Genomic DNA, 26,416 nt, shown 5'->3' with positions numbered 1-26,416 from the left:
TCACCTCTGAGCCTCCTCCAGGCTAAACAACCCCAGCTTCCTCAGCCCGTTCCTCGTAGGTCAGACCCTCCAGACCCTTCCCCAGCTTGGTCGCCCTCCTCTGGACTCGTTCCAACACCTCAACATCTTTCTTGAAGTGCGGGGCCCAGAACTGGACACAGGATTCAAGGTGTGGCCTCACCAGTGCCGAGTACTTCCCTAGACCGGCTGGCTACACTATTCCTAATAGAGGCCAGGATGCCATTGTCCTTCTTGGCCACCTGGGCACACTGCTGGCTCATGTTTAGCCGGCTGTCGATCAGCACCCCCAGGGCTCTTTCCGCCGGGCTGCTTTCTAACCACTCTTCCCCCAGCCTGTAGCGCTGCATGGGGTTGTTGTGGCCCAAGTGTAAGACCCAGCACTTGTTGAACCTCATGCTGTTGGTCTCGGCCCATCTACCCAACCTGTCCAGATCCATCTGTAGGGCCTTCCTGCCCTCCAGCGATCGACACTCCCACCCAGCTTGGTGTCATCTGCACATTTACTGAGGGTGCACTCAATCTCTACGTCTAGATCATCTATAAAGATATTGAACAGCACCGGCCCCAGAACTGAGCCCTGGGGAACACCGCTGGTGACTGGCCGCCAGTTGGACTTTGCCCCATTCACCACCACTCTCTGGGCTCGGCCATCCAGCCAGTTTTTAACCCATCAAAGAGTCCACCCATCCAAGCCCTGGGCAGCCAGTTTGTCTAGGAGGATGCTGTGGGAGGCAGTGTCAAATGCCTTACTGAAGTCTAGATAGACTACATCCACAGCCCTGCCCTCATCTACTAAATAAAAAGTGATTAAAACTTGGAGGGCTGCAGCAGTGTGGTGGAGTGGAGCAAGCACATGTGCATTTTTACATGCATGTAGTTATATATCACTTTAATTTGCAACATGTGAAATCTTAGCTGCTTGGATTTCTCTTTTCTATCTAACCAAATGGTGAGCAGACTGTGAACCGTTTCCCTATCTTTTTTAAATCTTAATGTGGAGAATTTTTATTTCTGTTGGTAGAGAGCCTTTGGAGTAGGCCCGTAGCCTGTCTGCTCTCCTTATCGAGGCCAGAACGCAGCAGTGAGAGATTGCAGTTGTTCAGCGGCTTGTACTTTTCCAGATTTAAGTTTAGCACGAATGTAAATCGTCCTGGTGACATAAAGCATGGACACAAAAGCTGTGATTAACACAAGAGTGAAACAAGGCCCAGTGAAAGATAGCAGAGAGGATCAGAGGGGGCCCATCTAATGCTGCTTGTCGGCTTCTCTGAGAATGAAAGGCCAATTAATTAAATTAAAACAGTGATACTGAGCTGTTCTAATTCCTCTGAGCTGCTAGCATGGCAGCTGTTTGCATGTAGGAGAGGAAGTGGAGAGCGGGAGGTCAAGGGATGGGGATGGGAACGGGCGTGTTGTCCACCTGTACCGGGGACACCGCGCTGCCTGTAGCTGCTGTATTTCTCTGGGGGCACTTGCAGGACCCTGTGGTAAATTGAGGTGTTTTCTGCCAAACCCTCTATCAGCCAGTAAAACAGATGCACGTGAACTTGTCAATGTTTATTAACGTTTATTAACGCAGCCCGCACTTAAACATACCTGCTGGATTTTCGCTGGTTTCACAGTGTGACCTCAACCTTCACAGCGAGATCGGGCGATGCAGACAGGGCTCGGTCTGCCTCGGGATGGGAGATGTGCGGCTCTGTCCTACGGCTCAGTCACAGCTGAGCGTGTTCAGCCCAAGGGGCCAACAGCAGCTTGGGGTGCTTTGCAGTTGGGAAATATTACTCTGGGGGTTTTTTTGTTGTTGTTCTTAACAACCTCCTGGTTCCCCGAGGTGAGAGGCTGGGAGGGAGGGGTGAGTCCTTAGGAGACTTTGCAGTTTATGCCATGATTGCATGGTTCCTCTCCCATGAGAAGACAATATCACCTATTTCTGAGGAACAGCGCGAGGGTTGGTGGGGACCTCTCTAACCAAGAGCCACCCATCTCCTGCAGCACCGGGCCCTTCTCTGTGCCCATGTTGAAGGAGGCCAGGTGGGACAGGCTGAGCCCAAAGCTGACATCGGTGCAGGCAGAATCTGGCCGTGGTTAGATGGGGTCAGACGGTGTCACGTTGTTCTGCAGCCCGTCTGCAGCGGCGCCTGCGCGGGGGCCGGGCGCAGCCGGAGCGGTTTTTGCCGTTGCCCAGGGGTGGTGCCCACAGCACAGCGTTTGCAGCAGGCAGCTCTGAAACTGGGCAGGGAAAACGCAGGTTACGTGTTGTGGCAGAAAGCTGGTGACTGCCTCGAGCCTTGGAGGCAGGGGCTGAGGGGGTGGGCGCTCCTCCACCCGTTGTATTTTGGGTGCGATCTGTATTAATTCCCAGCCCAGCTCTTTGCAGACCCTGGCAGTTTATTGACAATGAAAATCTCTTTTTGTTTGCTTTGTGTGTTCAACGAGCAGTTTGTGATCTAAAACTAAGTTGCCTGACCCCATAAAATCATGGAAGTGAAGAAGAGCTCTTGTTCGGCTCGGAGCCTGCTCCCTCCCTTTCCATTTTATTCCCCCAAACCTCACTGCTTATACAACAGCTCCCAGGTTGAGCCTGCATCTATGCTTCCAGATAGGATAGGTGGTTTCTCCACATTTTATGAGGCCATTACATGGTTCTCCAGAAGCCCCAGTGAAGCTCTGGTTGCGTTAGCTAACGGCTTTCCCTCTCACCTGTTTGTTCATGAAGACGTAGATGATGGGATTGTAAATCGTGGCCGTCTTGGAGAAGTAGGAGGGCAGGGATGCGAGAGCCGGCTGGATGGCGATGTCTTTGCTGGTGGCCACCACCAGGGCAAACGTGGTGTAGGGCAGCCAGCAGATGAGGAAGGCCATCACCATCGCGATCACCATGCGCGTCACCTCCCGCTCCGCCTGCTGCGTCCTGTCCGATTCCTGCTGCTGCGCCGCGGCCTGCCCGGAGGTTTGGGGAGAGAGACAGATGTCTGCTGAACAACTTCCAACAGCATTGCCATCCCTTAGGTGCCCTGACATCAGTGCCAGGCGATGTCAGCTCCATCGACTCTCACAAAAACCTACCCTGAGGCTCTTCATCCCAACGGAGCTGTGCCCTGCCAGCATTTTGTGAGCAGGAAACAATGACTTCACCTGCACCCGCCGTACTTACCGCTCGCAGGGTCATCAGCAGGTTGGTGTAGGAGAAGAGAATCAGGCTGAGGGGCATCACGAAGCAGGTGACAAACAAGGCCAAGATGTAGCTGTTGTTGTTGCTGCCACCGGTGTACCAGTTGGGCCCACAAGATGTTCTCAGACCTGGAACAAAGAAGTTTTGAAACAAGCCTAAAGTGATCCTGAGCTTGGATAGAGGCTCAGTAACAGACCCCAAAATAGCGACTGCTGCCGCTGCCTCCCTTAGTGATGCTGCCCGAGCACCTCTTGCTTCTCCAGCCCCAATGACCTGGAGATCAGCCACTGCGGTTCTTGGCTGGCCGACTGCTCTGTGGAGGAGGGTGAGAGGATCATTGACTGACCGAGCAGGAGGTGTTAACATTTTAAATACCAGAACAGTGACATTCCAACGACTCTGCACGTGAAAATGATACACGAGAAGCAGCTGTGAAGTTGCTCTCGTGTCCGAAGCGCATCTCCCTACCTTCAGGCACGTAGCTGCTCCAGCCCAGGAGCGGTGGGGTCGTCCAGAGCAGTGACCAGCTCCACGTGAAGGCGCAGCCGCTGACGGCGTGCCGGTGCTGGAACCGAAAGTCTCCCAGAGGTCTGCAGACCACCACGTACCGCTCAAAGGCCAGGATGGCCAGGGACCACAGCCCCACGATGCCTGAGGAGGAGGGATAGTGTCTTAGGAACAGGCTCTGCTACCCGTGCTGGGATGTGGCAGACGGTGATTACGAGCTGTTGAAGTAAATATTGTTGTAACAATATGTCAGACATTTTTTTTCTTATGGCAGGGAGAGCTGTGAGGATATTTGGCCCTTAAAAATGAAGCTGGCAATTGGGCATCTGTCACATGTCATGGTTACGACCACGGTTTCTCTGCTGGAGTGGCCTTGACAAAAGATTTTGTGCAGTGTTTCATGTTTCTGGTGCACAAACATCCAGCACCCACAAAGCACACCCCAAGCAAGGGCTCCCGATGTGCCCAAGTGACATTTCCCTCCTTATGGAGACCAAGACAGACCTGGCACAGCCAAGCACCTGCTTGACCCTTCCCTGCGCTATAGGATAGCTGAAGGACGTGAGTTTTACATCACGCACAAAAGTGCTGCCTTTAGGAGGCACATTGATGAAACATTCCCCAAAGAGTCTTTGCTAAATGTAATGGCACCAACCAAAGACCAAGACAGTTCTTGAGGTTCGTGTCCTTACCTGTCAAGGAGACCATGAAGCCCTCCAGCTCACACATCCTCTTGCCGAACACGAAGAAGCCGTTGATGTTGTTGGAGAAGCTGACGGAGCTGCCGCAGAGCGTCACCAGCAGGTTGGCCACGGCCAGGTTCACCAGGATGTAGTTCAGGGGCGACCGGAGCTTCTTGTACCTGATGGAAACCACAATGACCAAGCCGTTCACAACCGAGGCGGCGACCACAACGATGCCCATCAGCACGGCCACCGACAGGTACATGCCCCGCGGAGCCTGGTGGGGCCACTGGGGGCCATCGAAAGGCCCTGGGGTTCCGTTATGTGGGGGCTCCTGTGAGCTGTTGGAGGAGGACATGGGTCTTCTGGAGCTCCAGCGCCGGCAGAGCTGATGCAGGTGACCCCCCCACAAAAGCAAAGCCTCTTTATAAAGCAGGAGCGCCTGACGCGCCCCGGGGGAGCTTTGCATTAGGACACCTTAAGTTTGTTTTTTAATCTGAAGGGCTTGTGCTCCCGCCCTCCCTTTTTATAATCAGCTCTTTAGTCCAGAGGGGATAAAGAGAGACTTTAAAAAAAAAATCTGACGACTGAGTGGTGCATCATTTAATTGAGTAAATAGATTATTTTTTTTTTTCCTTGTGTTTCCCACCTGCCTTCCCCTGGGAGCATAACCCCTGCCCAGCCTTGGCACCCTGGCCGGGCCACTTGTTCCCTGTTCGTGGGTTGTTGGGCTGCGGGCGCTCCCCCTTGCATTGAGTGGTGCTGGGAGAACAGGATCTGACCCCTCCGGGTGCACCTGTGTGTGTGTGTGTATATATATATATATATATATATATATATATATGAATATATACACATACACAAATATATATACAAATATACACGTGTGTATATATATGTGTATATAGCTGTCTATATAAAGATATATATATATACATGCATCAATATATTAATATATAAGAGTGCAGGTATTTATATATACATGCATACATATATTTATTATATAGAGAAGAGATTTAATTATATTTTATGTATATATGTATAAATATAACAATTTTTTATTGTAATACCATAACATATGAAAGTGAATGTATGTGTGTAGAGTTACTTATATACATACAGTATATAACATAGGATATATTTAACATGTCTATTAATAAATTATATAATGTTCTCTATATATTTTATACAGACATACATATTAAGTATATAAATTATTTATATGCATATAATATACTGAATTTATATACTTATATATGCATATATGTGTATAGCTATCTATTTAGACAGACAGACATGGACACACCCCCCCCCCCCCAAGCTGTGCAGCCCATGGGCAGATGCAGCTGCACCGCCGGGGCCAACACTGCCCGTGTGTCACCAGCCACCCCATCACAGAACGGGCCCGTTGGCCCTTGGTGCTGCTGCTCCCTGTTTCGGTGACTCTGCACCCACACGTATCCAGGGATGCTCAGCTGGATTCAGCTCCGGCCTCCACTGCGGCTCCTGCACCTTGTCATTGGGTAAAAAGGGTATGGAGCAAGGCCAAGCCTTTGGTTTTAAAAATATATGAACAGACAAGTGTAATTAACTCACTCATTCACATATACACACACTTATATATGCATATGTGTGTGTGTGTGTGTATATATATATATATAAAAAAAAACCCCTGTGTGTATAGGTGTATGTATTTGTATTAGTATAGGGGCTATATATGTAATGTGTGTCTCTCTCCATCTCTGGGGAATGCTTCAGGGTGGCCCGTGGGACACGGCAGCCTCCAAGGACGGTGGGGGTGAGGGGTCACCTTCCGCACCAGGAGCAGCCCAGCTGCCCAGTATTCACCTCCCACAATTTCCATTCAATCAATCCAAAACCACAGCCAGGAAAACAGACATTAAGTGACGCGGCTGGAGCAGCCGCGGGGAGCAGGGACGGGCGGCACCTCAGCCCCGTCCCAGGCCAGGCAGGTGTCTCTGCACCTTCGCCCCGGGGAGGATGGAGGACGCTCACAGCATCCGAGATGGCAAAATCTGTGCCGAGGCAGCCCGGGCCCAGCCGCGGGCACCGACACCCTTGTGCTAACGCTACCGACCGGCGCCTCCTGTGAGGCGAAGTTGATGGGAGCTTCAGAAAGGTCATTGCTGGGGTTTGGGTTTTTTTGTTTGCTTGGCTTTGTTTTGGTTTGTTTTTTGGTTCTTTTTTAATCCTTCCTTGACACATCTCCCTCCCACCCTCCACCGCCGGCCCTCACGGTCCCTGTGTGAACGCCCCAGCACCTGCTGAGGCAGAGGGGGGTCCTCAGTGAAAGCGGGGACGTGGAGCCAGCGCAGTTACAGGATTATTAACTTTTTTCAGCAGCGAGAGATCAGAGAGTGGAGAATAAAGCCAAGCAGCACCCCATCCTCTGGTTTAAAACCACCTTCTGCTCCCCAAGCCCTCACTGGGCCCCAGCTCGTCGTCTCTGGGTACTCGGGGCTCCATCCGAGATGTGCTGTGACACGCCCAGCTCGCAGGTCCGGCATCGAGCTTTATTTTTTTTTTTTTCCCCTTTTTATTTTGAGTTGTCGTTATAAATATTAACAAATCTGACAAAAAGTACACAGATAGATAATACCGAAATACAAAAGTCTTTTAGGATGCAGGTTAAGGACAGTTTTCTGCAGCCTTCACATGGTAGCAAAACATCGGTATCAAACATTTCACGAGGCCTGGCATGACGACCACCACTCTGCATGCAGCTGGGACGGACGGACCATCCGCTTAGAAAAGACTGGGATACAAAGTGAAGGAACCCCCCCACACACACATCACGTCCTAATCCACCTCAGGCATAAACCAAGTTTATGGCAATATGTGCTGAAACAAATGATGCAGCAAAAGGAACCTTGGAAGAAAAGGGAGGCACAGCCGACCCGGCGCTCCTGTAGCTCTCCTCTCTGCTCAGACCTAAACCAGGTTTTAAGGTGCTGGACCAGTTTGCACAAGAGCCGGCGGCTGGAGGGATGAGGATGCAGCGACCAGCCAGGGTGGGTCATGAAGGATGCAAGCTGGGATTATCATTATAATATTATTATTACTGCGCCATACACAGTTTGAGGCAGAAAATGGACCAACATGAGGGTCGTGCTGGAGCATCTTTGCAAACACGATGCCAGCTCAGCTTGCTGCATGTCACCACCTTGGTTAGGTTTTAGGTAATGGAATGAATTAAAAAAAAGATTAATAAGGGAAAAGTGATAGAAAAATTAAGCCTGAAAGTCAGCTTTGCTGGACAAATAGCCACGCTGAAGCCTGGCTGCATGGCCTGGTTTCGTTAGGAGAGCGGCTGCTGCGAGGGCAGCCCCGGGAAGCAGGAACGGCTTCGCTGAGCTTTTTATTTTGCTCCTGATTTCTGCGAATGTGAAGCTGCTCGATCCCAGGGACAGCGAGAGAGAAGCTGTGGTGTGCACAGTGCTTTCAGCTTGGCTACCTTCACAGGGGGTATTGGAGAGGACGAGCACAACATGTCTAGAAGAAAAGCAAAGAGTCTTCCCAGGTTATCACAATCATTCCAACGGAGGAGCTTTAAATGCGTGAAAGATCGTTTAGGCCCAAACCACAGAGACTGACAAACCACCAGAAACACGGCACGATCGCCTCGAGGAAAGAGTTCCAGGCTTTAGTGACGCCTTTTGCTCATATTGGGTACACGAAGGGAGACCGACGCGTTCGTTTTTGCCACTGAATTGCAAGGCAGCGAGAAGGTCATTCAGTACAGCGGCGAGCTGGAGAGGAGGCAGGACCGCAGGGCATGCAGGCGGGCGGTGTCCGTGTGTGTGCACACACGTGTGTGTGTGCACGCATGTGCATGCTCATGTGTGTGACCGTGTCAGGGTGCAAAGAGGCATTTTGGAAAAGCCTCAGGGGCCGGGACCTGCTGAGCAGAGTGAACCGCCGCCGCCCTGTTCCCTGGGCAGGGGTTGCCTGCAGCCGGGCTGTGGCGGGGGGGTCCCGCTCTCCCCCGTGCCACAATCCCCCACATCCAAAAAAGTAAACGAGAGGAGTCCGCAGGCGGTGCCCGCGCGGGGAGTGGCCCCGTGGGGCTCAGTCGCTGAGGACGGCCCCCGGCAGCTCGTTCGTTAGCGTGTGCCAGCGCTCGATCTTCTTGTCCTTGTTTTTCAGGCAGTCGAACCAGTGCTTGAGCCGCTCGCCCTTGGCGTTGATGCCCAACACGACTCCACCTGGAGAGAGGGACAGAGAGAGGGAGAGGGGGGGTGAGCTCAGCCCTGCAAGGGATGCCGGGGGATGCCAGAAGATGCTGAGGGATGCCGGAGGATGCCAAGGGATGCCAAAAGATGCTGGGAGATGCCTAAAGATGCTGGGGGATGCCAAGGGATGCCGGGGGATGCCAGAAGATGCTGAGGGATGCTGGAAGTTGCCGAGGGATGCCGGGGGATGCCAGAGGGACCCAAGTCATGCAGCTGCTCTCACCCATCAGCCATGACCTAATGTGACACACGGGCAATCACAGCCCGGCTTCCCCAGCCCCTCATGGCTGTGGTGTGGGACTGGCCCTGGGCAGCTTGTCCTTGTGCCAAGGGCTGGATGCTGATTGTGATTGCAGCAGCTCTCAGCAATACTGGGCCCTTATTAGCCATAAATCACAGTGACCAGTAACAAAATCACCACAAGCCTGGACATCCAACAGAGACAAATGAAACCTCCCCTGTTAAACTTGTTTTTTATTCAGAAGAAAAGATCTGAAAACAGAAGGGGAGAGGGAGATGCATCTTCTCCCTGCTTGGGTGCTCCTTGCACGGGGGACATCTGAAGCGAGGAGCAGTGGGGCCGGCTGCGGGAGAGGAGGCTCAGGCACAGGAGGGGGATAAAAGCAGAACAGAAACCCAGCAAGGATGAATGTGGGGATGGAGAACAAACTGGGGGGCTGGAGAAGCGCAGCAGATGGAAAAAGAAGAGGCACAGAAGATGAAGATATAAAAAGAGGGCAAGGAGACCTTCTGGAGTGCCCCCTCACCTATGAAATCGTTCGATTTCCCGATATCGTAGTCCCACACTGTGACTTCCAAGGTCTTTTTCGCCAGGTCGCCATGCTTGATCTCATAGCAAAACTCCTGTTGGGGAGTGGAGACAGAGTCAGGACGAACCCATGCTGGGTTCAGGCTGTTTCCCTTTGCCACCCACAGGGAACTCAACCTCGATCTCTCACCTAATGACTGAGGTTGGGGTTTTTTTTTCCCCCCTTTTAAATCTGAGGACTAAGGAAAGCACCCAGGCGAGAACCACAACTGCTGAAAACCCACCTCATTGAACTCAGGGTTCAGCGTCTTTTTCTTCACCGCCGTCTTATGCTTCGATTTCTTGTCCTCGTCTGGTTTCAAGTAACTGCAATGAAACCAGCGCAGCACGGTCACATCAGGGCCTGCACCCCATCCCAGCGAGGAGGGCAGGGAGGGCTGCCTGGGGGAGGGGGGCACCTGTGGTACAAGCCCCAATTTTTTAATTATGAGTGAAATCTGGAAAGTGTAACGAGGAAGCATCGCTGGTCTATCTGCTCTGCATCCCCTCATAGTCCCTGGGTGACACCGGCTTCCCCGAATCACAGGGGTGAGGGCAAGGCACAGTCATTTTAATGGTTGTTGGTTGGTTTTTTTTTTTTAATATTGCTGATATTTCTCAGCAGGAAGGGCCTCCCAGCCATTTACATTGGAAAGTAGCAGCGGGACCTGTAACCGTGCCCTCGGCTCTGCTCACCCAGCCCTGGAGCCACCAGAGCCACTGGCTGCGATTAAAGTGCTGTCTGACCTAATTACACACACGTTGTAATTAGAGTCTTTCCAGAGCGTGGGGTGGTGGCTCTGCTGCCGGGCTGGGAGCCAGGCTGGGAGCCTTGGGACCTGGGAAAGGGGGCGATTAATTGCTCGTCCCCTGGGGCTGGGAGGGGGGGGGTGCCTGTGCCCCAATGCCACCGGCCAGGAGGGCCAGACCGGCCCCAGCAGCCATCCCCATCCTGGCAGGGATGGAGCAGGCATCAAAGAGGGAAAAGGCTGGGGGTGTCACCGGGCAGGGAAGCAAAAGGTGCCCACAGGTGCTGAGTGAGGTCCAGGACCGCTGGGCACAGGCACCGTCCTGCTCAGGGGACATCCATCTGGCAGCATAGGGATAAGTCCCACCCCGTGCCAGGCTGGGGCTGTGCCATCAGCCAGACCCGACTGTACCTGCCAGCTTTGGGCCACCAACGCTGTCCCCAGGGCCGCGTCCCTGCCGCAGACCCTCTCCCAAGCGCGGGTGGGCACAGCCACACGCCACCGCGCAGATCCCGCACCCACGTTACTTTGAAGCGCTGTAAAATAACACGCTCAGGCGACTGCAAGCTGCTGCTGCGACGCCCTCATTTGCATCTCCTAATGAGATCAATTAATTTCCACTGCAGGGAGAGGAGAGAGCGCGGCTTCCCCGCGGGCTGGTGGCGCGGCGGCTGGCCCGGCGCGGGGCAGCACTCACGTTTTGACGTAGGGGTCGGAGTAGCCGTTGGCGTCCATGGCGGCCAGGTGGGCGCAGCGGATGATGCCCACCAGCAGCCCCTGCTTCTGCGAGCTGTACTTGAGGGAGATGAGGATCCGGCCGCGCTCCTCCAGAGACTTGTCCTCTGTTTTATCTATCTGGGGGAGGAAGGCACCCAGTCCGGGGTCTGCTCCAGGACACAGCCACGGCCAGACACCCACCTCCCCAGCGTGAGGGATGCTGTCCCCATCCCTGATCACGTTTGAGGGGTCAAACTACCCCACGTGCCGCAGGGAGAAGCTGCTGTACCAGCAGGCTCATGGTGGGGGACGCTGCTCCAAACCCCCCACTCACCGGCAGCTGCTTCTCCAGGCAGATGTTGAAGTTTTTGGTCTGGTTGGGCTTCAGCTTCTTCAGCGGGATCCGCGTCTCCCCGATGAACTCGTTGTGGCGGAACTTGTCCTCGTCGCAGACCGAGATCCTGCAACAAGCACGGGGTGAGCGGGGCTGCCGGCGAGAGGGGAGGGGATGGCAGGAGGGAAGGGCTGCCCCAGCGCACTGCAGGTCCCCCCAGCGAGGGGACGGCTTCAAGGCCACCAGTCCCCAGGCTGATGACCGGGCACCTCCTCCGCATGCAGCCGGAGGGCATCAACCCGCTGCCACAGCCCAGCCGGGGCAGCTCATGATGTTTAAACGTGACACCCAACGTGCTGGTCAGCTTCACCTGTGCAGCTGAGAGCCGAGGCTGCCGGGACGGAGGACAGGCTGGGTCTGGGGCAGCAGAGGGATGCAGGAGGTGGAGGCTGCGCTACACCATGTCTCCCAGATCCATCACACAGCACCCACGCAGAGCTACCTGTGGCTAGGACCCACAGCCGCCATGGCCACCTCTCCTGCCCAGACCCCACCCTGGCCAGGGCTCCTGCACCCCTCGGGGTGGCTGTGACCCCGCTGGGCGCTGGGCTCCCTCCAGGGAGATGCTCACGAACCCGGATCCCGGGATGCACCCCGTGACGGCAGCGCGCGTCGAGGGCAGTGACGGCGATGCTGAGCGAGGGCCGATCTCTGTGCCAAAGCTATAAATGCCTCTCCCTGAGCTGGCAGCTAATGAGTCATTTCTCTGCTGCTTCCCAGCCCGCTCCGGGCGTCAGGAGAGACGACAGAAGAGCAAAGTTAGCGCTTGTAGGGAGCCTCTGCTCACAGCTCCTGAAACCGCAGCGAGGGGCCAGGAGGGTGGTGGCTGCCTTGCGAGGGACCCCAGCAGCGCTGGGGACAGGGAAAGCCACCCCGTCCCCCTCCGAAGGGAGCATCCTGCATCCCACACCCCCACCGGAGCCACAGAGGAACCGGCTGCGCTCCCTGCTCATGCAGGAAAGGCGTTTCCCTTCCCTTCTCTCCTTTCTCCTCCTTTTTTAAATTTTCCTACAGTGTCTTCTCATCCTTTTGCTGCCCAATTTTCTCTCTCTTTCACCCACTCCCATTGGTGCCCATTCCTCACAGGCGGCACCTCTGCCTCCAGGGACCACGTTCCACCTTGCCAGGTTTCGACAAACAGGACCTATTCAGGAAGGGGTCAAAGTAATTAAAAATAAATAATGCCCTGCAATCCCACCTCAGACTAACTGATCGCACACCACGCCTCTGGCCTGCGCAGCACCTGGACGGTTTATCCACGGACAGTTTGACCACCCTTATGCTCACAAGGTGGTGAAAAAGCCATGGGAATGGCTCAGTCCCGTTGCACAAGGACGATCACGGCCGCAGAGCGGCAGAGAACGGGGGTTTGGAAAAGAATAATCCAAGCGGGAAGACGGGGAGTGCTGCTCGCCAGAAAACCGTGGCTGGATGCAGCGTTACTATAGATACCCGCGAAAAAAACCCACCCCACCTCAACAGCACAATCCTCAAAGAGAATCTCAAACGCAGGCACGATAGTTCCTATTTCCCTTCCTCCTCTCACCTCTCTTTTACAGAACAAAACCGACAAAGGAGCAGCAGCAGCTCCCGACACGAAGCGGCACTTGCCAGGCACACACCCCGCACCCATCTGACGAACAGCGAGCGACGCCCCCGGCAGCCGCGTTCACCTGCCGTGCCGAGCCCTTGAACTCGGCCATCACCCCTCCCTCGCCCCTCTTTATTAACCCAATCCCTCGAGCTCGGCTTTTGGTTTGACAGCTTTTGGTGGTGGAGTCACCATCTCTGGAGGTGTTTAAGAAAAGACTGGACATGGCACTTAGTGCCATGGTCTAGTTGCCATGGTGGTGTCAGGGCAACAGTTGGACTTGATGATCCCAGAGGGCTCTTCCAACCTGTTTGATTCTGTGATTCTGTGACAGTTTCCACTGAGGGGTCCTGATCTCTAAGTTAAAGGCTGTGAAAAAACACCTCGGAAGAAAACCAAGCAGCAAGTGAACAATCGCTGCTCATCAAACTTCTCCTCCCTCCCACTCCGCCCGGGCTCCTGGGTTACAGCCCTGACTCACCGCGCAGCTCAAGCAGCCCCGCGCCGCTGACTCACGGCTTCTGTTCACACACACGTTCCTCCGGCCTCTTCCCCGCCACGGGAAGGGGAGAACGGGGGCCAGCGAGGACCCTTTTCCATAGCGCACACGCATGTAACGGGCAGCAGAGCCTGAAGATGCATCTCCTGTATCTCAGCTCCCTTAAGGCCCCTCTAGCAAGGCAGGAGGCTCTCGCTGGAGGAGCGGACGCGCGGGTGATGCCTGCTTGGCTTAAGGACAGGCAACGCCTGGCAAGGAGAGAAAACAGAACAAGGCAGCGTCCTGGGACTGTCCAGCTCTCCTAAAATCAAAAGGAGGATCCAGTGCTGGCCTCCATCACAAAATGCCCCAAAGTCTGAGCACAGAAACCACAGTAAAAGTTAGATGAAATTATGAGTGTGTCTGTGGTTCCAGAGCAAACCTCATTCAGCACTTCTGGAGTAAAGCAATCTGAGACCCCAAATCTCCGAGTGTCTGCAGCACGCCTGTTAGATCTGATCAAATACTATTTTCTGAATAATACATTTAATGAGTCATTATGTTTGTCAAACACATGATTAAACAAAGAATTCCTGGCATTCGTGGGCTAGCTGAGTATCGTATGAATAATGCATCACTTCGCCAATATATCTGGATATGAATAATTGTATCTAATATCTGGACAGCTCTGGTATTTATTATGAATACAATCTATTTATTGCCTATCACATGTATTATTTAAATGCAGGCAATCATATTCTGCCCATTCCAATTTCCCCTGCAGCATTCCCCTGCCTGGCCCTGTCACGCACCCCAGCGTCCCACCACCGAGCTGCTGCGGCACGGCTGTGCCCAGACCACAGGTGGGGAGCACCGGTGCCTGCGGACGGGGTCTGCCGGGTGGGATTTACCCCCCGGTGCTGGCAGGGAACCTGCCCCTGAGCCCAGCCATCCCCACCCTCCATGCCCAGCATCTTTTGAGTGCTCTGACTTTGCCTTCTCTCCGGCTGGTGGGTGGTTTCATTGCTGTTAAGCCTTGGGCTAGACCCAAGGATATTTAATTCGATGAATGGATGAGACCTTTCAAGATCCTCCCACCTGCTGCGTTTCATGAACTCTCAAGTATCTGGTGTTTTTTGAGGGGGTTGATTCATTAACAAAATCCTGCTTGCCAGCGCAATCAGCCGGGCTGCCTTCACCTCTCCTTGCCCCGTGGGGGTGGCCCTGCCTGGGGAGGTGATCCCCAATGGCTCTGGGGGCTTGGGTCTGTCACAGCAAAGTCACTCGACCAGCTCGGACGAGGCCACACGGGGATGGAGGGGCAGCCTGTCAGGGCATGGCGTGGGGCTGGGGGGCTTGGGCAAGCGGGGAGCCGTTACCCCGCTCTCAAGGAGGCAGAGGATGCCCCTACTCCGGCCCCTGCGATGGGGCGAATGCCACCCGTCCCCCAGGAGGGCTGTGGGCACTGGCAGAGTGCCCCGTGCCAACACCGACCCACCAACCCACGCTGGACACATCCCACCCGCAGCCCAGGAGGGCAGGGAAGATTTTTGGGTGCTTTTCCAGCTTTTCTGCTGCATCACCCTCTCTCCAGGCAGCAGGGAGGCGAAGGCTCGCGGCAGCTTTGATCTCTGCTATTATTTTTACATTAAAGACACTCTGCAATGGCGTTCCCTGCCCCTCCATGAGCCTCGGCACCAAGGAGGCACCTGGGGAGCGATCCCCTCCCAGACCCAGGGCAGCATCACTCATGCTCTTCCAACTCCCTGCAGCCGCCCAGCAGGAGCCTCCCCTGATGAGCTCAGGCCAGCCAGCGTCCCCGCAGCTTTGAAGTCAGCTTTTCCTGGCAGAGGAGGAGGTATTTTGCCAGGATAACGGGCACAGCGAGCGAAGCACCGACGGCAGCACAACACACAGCGTGGGAGATGCTTCCTGCGGGAAGCGGCACCGGGAGGGTGAAGGGCCGTTGCCGCACGTGTTATGGAGAGGCTCGTAGAGGAGAAACAGCGGGGTTTCTGCAGGGAGAAGGACAAGGACAAACCCAGCCTGGCCCATGCACACGTTTCTGCGTGCCCCCCTGCTGCCTCCTGGAGCAGCCCTTCCCCGAGGAGAAGCAGCTACCAGGGCCCCGAAAAGGTGGGGGTCAAGCCCCTCTGCTCCCTGGCACATTTCAGCAAACAACTCAGCCAAACACCTCTCTACAAACCGATTTCCATGCTTGAAGAGACTGAAAACTTCAAAGCCTGGAGTGAAAAAAGAAAAAAAAATACCCACCGATAATAATAATAATAATAATAATAAACGAGGCTTCCCAGCCCGACAAGCCTGCAGCACTTTCAGCACGACTAATATTTTCCATGTGAAGTAATAATCTGCGGCGCTAAATTTCTCATCTCTATGCACATTGCAAACAACAGGTGAGCTCTGCCCAAATTCACCTCCGAGCAGGACCTTTCATCAGGCAGCTTCGCGCTTTCGTCGCGGGGAAAATAATAAACTCCCAGGCTAGCTGCAAATAAGGGAGGTCGGATTCCAGCCCCAGAGCTGGCAAAGCCCCGAGTCCTCGGAGCAGGATGCAAACCCCTCCTTTGTCTGACAGCAGATCTTACAGCAAATCCTCCTGCGCAGCCATCTCCAATAAGAGAGGTGATGGAGCGGCCGAGGCTGCCCCGCACCCTCCCTGGGCAGGATCTGTCTCCACAGGCTCCCGGTCACCCCCTGCCCTCACCCAGGTGGGACGGTGGCCAAGACATGCAAACCTTTGCATTCACAGGGCTCTGACCCCGCAAAGTGGCACTTCTGAGCCTGGACAGCCCCACCACGCTGCCCCCGCCCACCTCCAGCCCCACACCACGTCCCCCAGCCCCTGGGAGATGCTGCTGGGAGATGCTGAACACACAGACACTGAACCAAACAGAGAACAGAATAAATGCAAACACTTCATTTAGTTGGACCATAATTCACTGATACCTCTGGCTTTCTTTCAAAAAAAATCAGCCTTGAAAGGGGCCCAGAGCTTTCCCAGGGAGATTTTCTCAGCAAGATGTGACCGCAAAGCCTTAACACGTGCCTGCCACAGCTGGTCATGAAGAGGTTAAAACCAAATAACAGCCCCTGTGCAGGCAGGAGCCCAGCGAGTGAGCTATGAAGTTAACGACAAAGCAGGACCACACTCCTCACCACGCTCCTCACCGGCTATTCCAGCCCAGGCTCCCTTTAAATCCAGCGTCGGTCACCGCGGGGGTGATGGATGCGTGCAGGGCACACACACAAGTTATAGGTTTTGGTGGGTAATAACTCTGCCACGAGCAGCTGCCAGGACCGTCCTCCTGTGGGGCTGGGGCATGGGGGTCCCTGTGGGCTGCCCCAGGAAATCACCACTGGGATGGGGAGGGATGCGTGGGGTGGCCCCGAAGGGATGGGAAAGGACACCCGTCCCCGTGCCGGTGCTGGGCTCAGCACCCTGCTCCCCGCCCCGGGGCTCTACCGTAGGGTCTTGCGGATCATGTCCTCGTCGGTGATGCCGTAGTAGGTGAGCGTCTCGTTCCAGGTGGGGTTCAGGGTGTTGCGCAGCGTTTTGGTTCTCAGCTTATTCGCCTGGGAAAGCAAAGGAGACGGCGGTCAGTGGGACCCGGCCCCCAGGTGATCGGCTGGGCACCGATGGGCAGGGAACGGGGAGAAAAGGAAGCACAGTTTGGAGACAAAGGGGCAAGTGGTGCTGTGGCCCTTCTGCCCCCATGCTGTAACCCGGCCGGTCCTCGCTGGGGTGGCCCAGATCCACCCCGACTGCAGTGACAAGCCGAGGGGCAGAGCCACGGCGGCTCATTTGCAAAGCAATCCAACCCCGCACCCCGCACGCTGGGAACAGCCAGCAAGATGGGAGCCTTGGCAGAGCGCAGCGAGAGGACGGGGATTTCATTTAAGCAGCAGGAAAGAGGGGGGGGAAATGTCTTTTCAAGTTCATTAAAAAATACCAATTTGCTGTTCCGGCTGTTTATTTGCATTCCTGCACCCAGCACAGCTCCTGCCTGACTCAAAATAACTTCCTTGAGACGCATTTTGTTAACACAGGCAACTCCCCCCAGCGCCGCAGCTCTGCAGAGGGGGAGGCTGGGGACAGCGGGGCTGTCGTGGCTGCTTGTGTCCCCAGCAGGGATGGGGCACCCTGGCACACAGCCACCCCCCAGGTCGGGGGACACTGATCACACCGAGTTGACCCCTGGTGCCCAGAGGCATGTCCAGGGGTGACAGCAGAGCTGTCCAGGCTTCATCCCACACCTATTTTATCTCCTTCCTTGGCAATACGGTCGCCATCACGCCCAGCTCCAGCTCAAGCAGCAAGATATGTACCAGAGAGGGAGGGTAAAGCCTGCCAGGGGGTGACAAGGACAGTGGGGAAAGCACCTGATGGCATCCACCGCCTGCTCAGACCTGCCGGGGCCTGAGTCTGGGGCGCAGGGGGGTCGGGAAGGAAAATGGGTTTAGCCAAGGGGGAGCATCACCCAGCAGCTCATTGGCACGGGGCCCAAATTAAATCAGAGGAACTGAGCTCTGGGAGAACCTTTTTCTCCCATCTGGAATGACTTAACAGTCAGTCACCAGCTCACACGGAGCCCTCAGCACGAGGCGAGCGAATCCTACCCTGCTCCCCACGGCTCTGCCGCAGCTGCCCGAGAGCCCGGGGACAGAAACACCCGAGGGACCCGGGGACCGTCCTGCTGCCAGGATGGTCGTGTAGAAACATCCAGCCCAGGACACGTCCGCGATCCCCCCACATCTGCTCACCCCTCCCAGGGCAGATCTGGGCAGCGCTGTTTGGAAACAAGGCACAAAGAGGCACAAGAGGGACGCGAGGGCAAGGAGAGGGTCCCCCTGCCACTGCTCTGGGTCTGCAGCTCCTGCGCTACCCTCGGCTCAGAGCCTCCCTCCGCCTCGCAGATCTCAACCACCTCCAGCAGAAATGCTAATCAATGCATTTGCAAAACATGGAAGTGACAGATAATATCGCTGATGAGAGCGCTCCTGGCTCTCCTGCTTCCAGCAGAACTTGAAATGTGGTTAAAAACTCCCTCTACCGCCCTGAACATTATGAATTAATTCAACTGAACCGTAACAAGTAAATATACCTCCCCCAAAAAGGTCTTTCCTTTAGCGTAAAATAAGAGTGCAATTAATATTCATAACACATACATTTAGCATTTAAATTCAACATCCCCATCAGTTACACCAAGCTCTCACTACACATCAATATCTTTAATTACTCTTCTCTCCAGCAAGCGCCGAACCTAAGTAGATGGAAATATTTCCCTTACAATTTATACTCTATTTTATTATGATCTGAGGAGTTTTAAATGCAAAAGAAAAAGGGGGAAAAAAAAAAAAAGGAGCTGGTTTGTTTATGGCTCTAGATAGTTCCACTCAGTGGCTTACGGGGGCTCGTGGAGCGCAGCGTCCGCACCCCCTGCTCCCAGGGGCACCCAGCTCCTGGGCAGTGGTTTATCAGACAGGCACTTGCTACCCCTGCAAGGACATTTTTAGCCCCAGTTATTACCTCCTGCCTCCACTCTCTCCTGTTTGCCTGAGTGAGAGCTGGGCAGGAGACTCAAGGTCTGGCCGCAGCAACCAGCAGAGTTTCTCCCCGGGGAACCTCCCGGGTCCAATCTCCAAGGGCAAGGCGCAGCCCCGGGAAGGGAAGGAGAAGCAAAAAGGTGTCTCACCTTGCTGGCTCCGGGAAGCAAGTGCAGCTTGACGTAGGGATCGGCCAAACCGTTGTGGTCCATCGGCTTCAGGCCCTGGAGAGGAAGCAGCAAAAAGCCAGAGTTAGGGCAACAGCGAGAGGCTGGGCAGGCAGGGCGGCTTCGCTGAGCCCACCGACCCATGCCTGTTTCCCTGGGGGGTCGTTGGTCCACGGAGTAATTGTGCAGTTTTGCCGGGATTGGGGAAGGAGGAGAGTGTGGCTGGTGCAGGATCTGGGCTGCACAGCCCTTGTGCCGAGGAGGAGCCGTGGGAAATCGCACTCGGCATCGGCCACAAAGCACTTCTCCACTCCTCCAGCAGCTGACTCTGACACCCGGAGCACAATTAATTTGGGGGGTAAGTAAATCAGCGCAGTGATTTTCAAGGTTTAAAATTACAGGGTTTTGTCATTTAATAATCGCTTATGAGCAAACACACACCTCTGCTGTTGTGGCGGTACTTTTCAGTGCTCCCAGAGGGTGTGATAGCACCTACCTACTCTCCCCGTTATTAAGACACAGCTGAAGGCAGAACAGCTTCCAGGCCAGTGGGAGGCTGTGGCCACCCACCCACAGGGAAATCTGGGGGTACCGGAGCACAAACACAAGGAAACAACTCGCTGCAGCCATTCCTGATGGATTTCTACGAGACCCTCACAGCTCTTAAAGGATGACATGGAGGAAGTTGTTAGTCTCTTCTCCCAGGTAACAAGCCATAGGATGAGAAGAAATGGCCCCAAGTTGTGCCAGGGGAGGTTTAGATTGGACATCAGGGACAATTTATTCCCTGAAAGGGTTGTCAAGCACTGGAACAGGCTGCCCAGGGCAGTGGTAGAGTCACCATCCCTGGAGGGGTTTAAAAGCCATGTAGATGTGGTGCTGAGGGCCATGGGTTAGTGGTGGGCTTGGCAGTGCTGGGTTAAAGGTTGGACTTGATGATCTTAAAGGGCCTTTCCAACCAAAATGGTTGTACATTTGTTACAGAGATGCTCTGGAGCTGATCCTGCTTCGGGCAGAGCGAGGACACACACCTGCTCTTCTTCTAAACAACCAGCAGGCTGAAAATTATCCAAGGGTGATGCACAAACCCAGCCCAAAGCCATAACTGCACAGACCGCATGGAAACAAACTCCACGGGGTAGGGAAGCAACACAGGAGCATGAAAAATGGAGCCTAATTTTTCCCGGTCCTAAGTGGAAACAATAATGGGCACACCACGAAAGCCCTGGGATTATTTAGCCTGTCTGCACCCCAACTGCTCACAGCCAAGCGGAGGCTCCCCACCTGCCCGGTGCTGTGCGGCAAATGAAATCAGGAGCAAACAAGCAAATTCCCATGAAAATGGATGGAGAAGGACAGGCAGCTCTGTAATTCACCCAGTTGAGTTCAATTAAATTACCTTCTGAGGAGGCTATTAAAGGCTTTTTTAATAGATGTGCTATGGAAGATGGAGTGACAGGAGCCTGGAAAACGGCTCCTAACGTCACGTCTACCTCCCTCCCACGTCACCCAATGTGAGTTTGGCACAGGGCTGAATTGAACCTGAGCACCCTGCCAAGGTGCTCCCGTGGGAGCTGACTCCTCCCAAGGACACGCAGGGTGACCAGCGCCGTTGCTTCCCCTGCACGCAGGGACCTCCAGCCCAAAGCTGCTCCAAGGGAGCCACGAGGCAGAGGAGGACCACAGGGCTCGTACACCGGGGCAGAGTCTCCCACTGGCTTCACCCAGCGCAGCCCCAGTTCCGGCCAGTCCTGCTGGGACCAATTCACGGTGCTGTGCATCACAGCACGGGCGATGGAGCCGAGACCGAGTCTCATCTTTTCCCTTCCTCTACCCAACCCCCAAATCCCTGCTGCAACCCTACAGAGACCAACAGCCCCGCTGCATCCCAGCTGCTCTCTGTGCCAGTGACATTTAGGTAATCAATAGGATTTAATTACGTGTTGGGCTAATGGGGCTGCCGCTTAACGCCACGCTAGAGACATACAGAAGTCACCAGAGATGAATTCGTTCCATCATTTGCCCCATGATGAGCTGCCTGCCTGGTGAGCGGGCTCCCCGCTGCCCAAAACCAGCCTGGACACCTCTTCCCGGGCCAAGGCATCCCATTCTGAAATGGGGCAAACTCTGTGCTTCCACCCCAACAGCCCGGAGAAGACTTGCAGCTTCGAGACGGGAATTTCCGTGCGGTGATAAATATTTATGAGTAAATCCATAAGTAATGCTCAGCGCAGACCTCCAGCGCTCGGCTGCGGTTGGAAGCGGGGGAGCAGCCAAATGCTCGGCAGGGTGGAAACTCCCAGGTGTTTTTCTAGCTGCGGCTGCAGCCAGCGGCGCAGGGAGAGCAGCCCGGGTACGGCATGGGTAGGGTCTGCCCCTGCCAGGGAGCTGCCTGCACCCCTGCCTGCACAGCCACCCGAGGCTCGCCCAGGGCATCTCCCTCCCGAAAGCAGGAGACCAACGGAGCTATGGGGTAGCGCAGCCCCACGCTGTCTGCGCTGCCTCCCGCCCCTATAGATCCCCCTAGAGCAGGTTATTATCTCGCCCCGCGCAGCAGCTTGGGCTTTGTAGGACTGAGCAGAAAACGAGCCCCTCACCCAAGCCACGGCACGGCGTGCCAGGGCACAGGCCCTGGCGCCTGCACGTTAATCCTATCCTTTTCTATCCCATTTTATGGGGGGGTGACGCCCAGCCTGGCCCGGGAGCAGCCCGGCTGTTTCCCACACGTGACAGCACCGATCCCCATCACGGCGGTGAGGGGAGAGCCCTCCTGCCAGCCTGCCGCACCACGCTCCCGCAGCCCCCCGAGGGCTCCCACACTGCCCTGATTTATTCTCCCATCAATCTGAGCTGAGCTGCAACGTGCCCAAACTCGGCCGCGCCTGAAGCGTGAAAGGCAGCGTACGGGCAGGGCCGCTGCCAAGGCCCAGAGCCATCGGCGCGAGGCGGCTGCTGGCAGCCTGCCCGCTCCTGCCCGCACAGGGCCATGGCAGGGACGCTGGGCACGCCCCCGCAGCCCGGCCCCAGCCGCGGAGCGATGGGGGGTCCTGGTCCTCACCTCCCCGGCGCCGAGAGACCCCAGGACAGCGTCTGCTTCGGCCCCGCGGTGCCAGTGAGCCCCGGTGCCCTGACAGTTGCCCAGGGCTCACACAAGCATAGCAGGGGTGACAGCCTGGTGCTGGTGCAGGCAGCGTGGGAGCGGTGCGGCAGCAGGACTCACCTCACAGTCCAGATGTGGACCAACAGCAGCCCCACCTCAATCTGTTCATCTCCAGAAGGAGCCAGCATCCTCACTTCCCTGGCTAGAGCCTGCAGGGATGCCGGGCGCTTGCTGCCTTCCAAAAGCAGCTTCCAGCTATCCGTCTGTTGGCACAAAGTGCCTGACAGCAGGGCAGATCTGTGTGCTATGAGGGAAACTGAGGCACCAAGCACCTCGCTCCTGGTGTGAGCAGACAGCCCGGGGATAGCCCCGCGGCTCCTGGCTCCCGCAGCCATACCTCCCGCAACAAAGCAAACCTCCTTTCGCTCCCTATTCCAGCTCCATCCAAACATGGGGCATAGGCTGACCTGAGGGTCTGGGAACACCCAGCATCTCGCAGATCCCACTGTGAATGTACACCAAGAAACGCCTCGGCTGGCACCAGGGCAGACCCCCGCCGCGCAGAGCCGTTATCCCGACCTCCGGCACAACATGGCAGCTGATGGCTGCAGCACGAGCAATTGGATTTAACCCGTCACCGGTGCCTCCAGGAGCCATGAACCCCCTTCCCACTCCCCAGGAGGTGATAGTGGGACTTGTGAGGGACATCAGCAGATATAAAACTGCTGGGGATTAAAATAAATAGAAGCAAAAAGATCAGAAGGGAGAGACAGGGTTGTTTGGGGGGTTATCGAAGGGAGAAAGAAAAACCCTTCTCTCATGGCTGAAACAGCCCAGGTTTTAACAGCTGCTGGCAGCGACTGAGGCTCCAGGAGCTGCTGGAGCTCAGACACGTCCTGAGGGCACCTTCCTTGGGGCCTGGGACACCATACCCAAGCCAGCCCCAGCCCAGATCCAAGGGCACCGCACGTCCCAGCACCGTGCTGTGGCACGTGCGTGTGGCCCTGGGGCTCCCCAGCCACCGCGTCGCCTCCGCTACGGCACTACTGCTACTGGCCATGCGGCCACCGCCGCCGGCAGCCCAGGTCCTGGCCCTTACCTTTTTGTAGTCAAGTTTTGGCAGCTTTCCCCAGGCGAGAGATGAAATGAGAGCGAGCAGATGGCAATGTAAATAAAAGAGAAAAACGGGAGAATGAGAGCAGAATGGAAATGAACAGTGCTACGAACACTTGAATGTCAGAGCGGCGGGGAGGGAAGAGGGGGTCTGCCCACCCTGCGATGCCCATGCCACGTGGTGCCCCCAGCCCCGTGGGACGGGGTCAGCAACCCACGCAGCCGGGTGGGCATGGTGGGGACCAGGGCTCCCCTTCGCCAGCCCTGCCTTTGCTCTCGCTGCTGTTAGAGCCATCGCTTGCAGGTCTCCTTCCTCCCCGTCCTCCACCCGCTGCAAACCCAGTTAGAAATCTCCTCCTTGGCACTGCTCCCGAGTGCGCCAAGGGAAGCCTGACCCAGGGGCCGCCGGCGAATTCACGGGCAACAGGCGGGGAAGCAAAACCCACCGGGTGCCTCAGCCCTGTGTGGGGACCTGGGGGTGCCACACTCACCCCCCAGCCAGAGGCAGCTCCAGGGCTGCCCCCACGCTCATCCCCAAAGCCAAGCTTTTGTGCTCGGGGGCTTACTCCAGATGTGGAGGATCCTGGGGTGGGGACGTGCATTCTCAGCACCCAGCGCAGTGGGCTCTGCTGTGGGGGCTGCAAATAAGGCAGTTGCAGCTGGATGGGAGAGGAGCATCCTATGAAGGCAAACAGCATGGGCTGATCCCCTGGGGGCTCACCTCACAGCCCCTTCTCCTGCAGTTTCTCCTGTCTTCTGTGAAGACCCTCCACCCCTCCCCAAGATCTACAAGGATTTTGGTCTTCTTCCACCAACCCACCACTGTCAGGGCCCAGCCGTGTTGACCTGGAGCCCTCCCTGCTCTGGTCCTCGTGTCGGGTGAAGCAGAGAGGAACCGAGCAGCTCCCAGAAGCACCTTCCATGTGCCCAGAAGCAGAATCAGAACCTCAGTTATCTGTTTCTGCTCCAAAATGTGCAAAAAAAAACCCCTAATTGCTTCAATCACGCAGACGGCAAAGTCGCTGAGGCAGAGCACTTTGTGGCAATGATTAGCAGCATTTAAAAGAGCCATTTATAAACTGACAGTTGGTCACAGTGTCAAGTAAATAACAACATCAGGTTGGGTGCTTTTCTAAAAAGCATCAATAGCTGTAACTCTCTCGTCACAGGGATGAGCAGCCATCTCCATCCCGCTGGAAATGCCCTGACAGGCAGGGATGGAGGGGAAGGAGAGGGCAGAAGCCCTGAGTATTGGGATGAAAGTGGAGCTGGAAAAGGGATGGCCACAGTCGGGGACACCAGAGCCCCTGGTGCAACCCAGGGACGTGGGCACCCGCTGTCCCCACGGCTGCATTTGCTTGGCACAGCCACAGCGCACGGGTGGCCTCGTGGGTTTGGCAGGGCGCTGGTGGCCCCACAACGCAGGACACAGGTGGCCAGCTCCAGGCATTTTCAGTCCTTGCTGCTCACACGCCCGGCGCTGAGACATACCTTGGCTTTATTGATCGTGCAGTGGAGAGCGTTGTTTTCTTGATCATAGAGCAAGCTGAAATCCAGTGTCCCCAGTGTGGCTGCGAAGGAGAAAAGACGTTATTAACCTGCGGGGCCCAGCAAACACTGGCTCTTCACTCCCTCAGCACAAAAGGAGTGGATGAAGATGCTAGAGAAATGGCTGCAAACATTATAAAGCATAAAGCATCCTCCTGTGAGCCCTGTTACAAAACATGGCTTCATGCTGGGAGGCTGGTGGCCATCCCCACGTTTGGCCGGTGGGGCTGGCACAGCCCTGGGAGAGCAGGCGAGAGGGATGAAGGGCTGTGGCTGCCCAGAGGCTTTGCTTCTGTGGGCTGTCACACGGGTCACCCCCATCTATTGCCAGCCCCACCGCAGCCAGCAGCCTCCCATCCCCCAGGAACTGAAGGGTCTTCGCCGGGAAGATCTGGGTACGGCTGGGACACAGCCGAGACCCACTGTCACATCTCCCCCCTCCAGCGCCGCTGGCATTCCCAGAATGTATTTGTATACTGACACCTGCAAACAACTGAGCCACCAGTGCGATCCCTTCCCAGCTCCGGTTTGGCTGCAAACCGTAAAATTAAACCCAGTAAGAATGGAAATACTTTTATGGTGAAAATGAAAAACACCAACAGCTTTTAATCAGAGCAGTGCTCCTTCACGGCATCCGCAACCCAGGAACGGCAGCACCGGGGCAGCTCCTGGGACGGGACCGCAGGGAAGGGGCAGGAGACCAGAACAAACCAGAAGAGCCTCAGCAGCAAAAGTACGTTTGATTTGAGAAATTCTGAGCAAGTCGCATTAACCCAAAGCCTTAAGAAGACAGGCTTTCCCCAAACCTGATTTAACCTTCCCCAAGGCTCCCGGACCCGACTTGCACACCAAAACCCGGACGCGGAGCAGCATCTCCCCCAGCACAGCTTTGCCTGTCGCCAGCCTCGAGCTTCCCGGGCGGCTCCAGACCCGGCAGCCCCCACTTTTCCATGCCCACCTTCCCAAAAGGGGTCTGCCCGAGTGCCGCATCCCACCGCCGTTTCCAAGGTAACTGCACCTTCCCGCTGCGCATGCAGAGAAAGAAAAAAAAATCCAAAATAAAAACCAGAACAATTTTGCTTAATATCAAAGCAGGGTTTGCTGCCTGCGAGGTAAGTTAGACAAACTTTATGGCAGGAAATAAGGTGCTTTTTTCCCAGCGTAAACAGCCTCTGCAGCAAGGCGCCTCGGGAGGCGGCGAATGTTCAGGGGACCGAAACCTTCCTGCTGCAATTTCACAGCGATCTTCTAGCCCAACTGCGAGTGAGCTACAGGTTTGCCTGCTAGCAAATAAAAATCATTGCTCCGGAGCAAATACCTTGCCTTCAAAGCAGAGCAAATATTCAGAGAGATTTCTGGCAGAATAATGTACCCCCCGCCTCACCTTGCTCTGGAGTAATTTCACGGCACGTTAGCTATCGGTTTAGGTAAGTCATAGATCAGTGGGGTTTACCTGCCAGGGCTCAGGAAAGATGGAAGTGATACAGGGTGAGGCCAAACCTGCCACACCTTGTGCATCATCTCCGGGTTTGGTGAGAATGGGC

General features: G+C 55.5%; 2 protein-coding genes across 2 annotated transcripts in view; both read right to left on the bottom strand.

Moving 5' to 3' along the window:
- Positions 1-2,109: 2,109 nt before the first annotated feature.
- On the bottom strand, positions 2,110-4,744 carry LOC137672039 (pinopsin). The gene is made up of 5 exons (XM_068416001.1): positions 4,396-4,744; positions 3,665-3,847; positions 3,179-3,324; positions 2,725-2,964; positions 2,110-2,253 (listed from the first exon to the last, which is right to left on the bottom strand). The coding sequence occupies exons 1-5, from the start codon at positions 4,742-4,744 to the stop codon at positions 2,110-2,112; spliced, it is 1,062 nt and encodes a 353-aa protein (XP_068272102.1).
- A 2,213-nt stretch (positions 4,745-6,957) lies between these two features.
- Positions 6,958-26,416, bottom strand: part of DOC2B (double C2 domain beta) — a 28,284-nt gene continuing 8,825 nt past the window's right edge. Inside the window, exons 2-9 of the mRNA XM_068415556.1 lie at positions 24,816-24,895; positions 19,094-19,168; positions 16,864-16,973; positions 11,248-11,374; positions 10,894-11,051; positions 9,693-9,774; positions 9,407-9,503; positions 6,958-8,612 (exon numbers count right to left, since the gene is read on the bottom strand). Coding sequence (XP_068271657.1) covers positions 8,476-8,612; positions 9,407-9,503; positions 9,693-9,774; positions 10,894-11,051; positions 11,248-11,374; positions 16,864-16,973; positions 19,094-19,168; positions 24,816-24,895 — 866 coding nt within the window. The 3' untranslated portion in view covers positions 6,958-8,475. The remainder of the gene's footprint in view (positions 8,613-9,406; positions 9,504-9,692; positions 9,775-10,893; positions 11,052-11,247; positions 11,375-16,863; positions 16,974-19,093; positions 19,169-24,815; positions 24,896-26,416) is intronic.

Source organism: Nyctibius grandis, chromosome 18 (genome assembly GCF_013368605.1).
Source record: "Nyctibius grandis isolate bNycGra1 chromosome 18, bNycGra1.pri, whole genome shotgun sequence".
In the NCBI taxonomy this organism is placed as follows: Eukaryota; Metazoa; Chordata; class Aves; order Nyctibiiformes; family Nyctibiidae; genus Nyctibius; species Nyctibius grandis.
Note: the sequence above shows the minus strand (reverse complement) of the source record. Positions and strands in the feature narration are given on the sequence as shown.

Bases quoted from the DNA above. Each gene is read 5' to 3' on its own strand.
- LOC137672039 (XM_068416001.1), bottom strand. From the start codon at position 4,744: ATGTCCTCCTCCAACAGCTCACAGGAGCCCCCACATAACGGAACCCCA. The intron at 3,848-4,395 runs GTAAGGACACGA...CCTCCTCCTCAG, and splicing joins CTTCATGGTCTCCTTGACAG to GCATCGTGGGGCTGTGGTCC. The intron at 2,254-2,724 runs GTGAGAGGGAAA...TTCCCTGCCCAG, and splicing joins ACGTCTTCATGAACAAACAG to TTTCAGAGCTGCCTGCTGCA.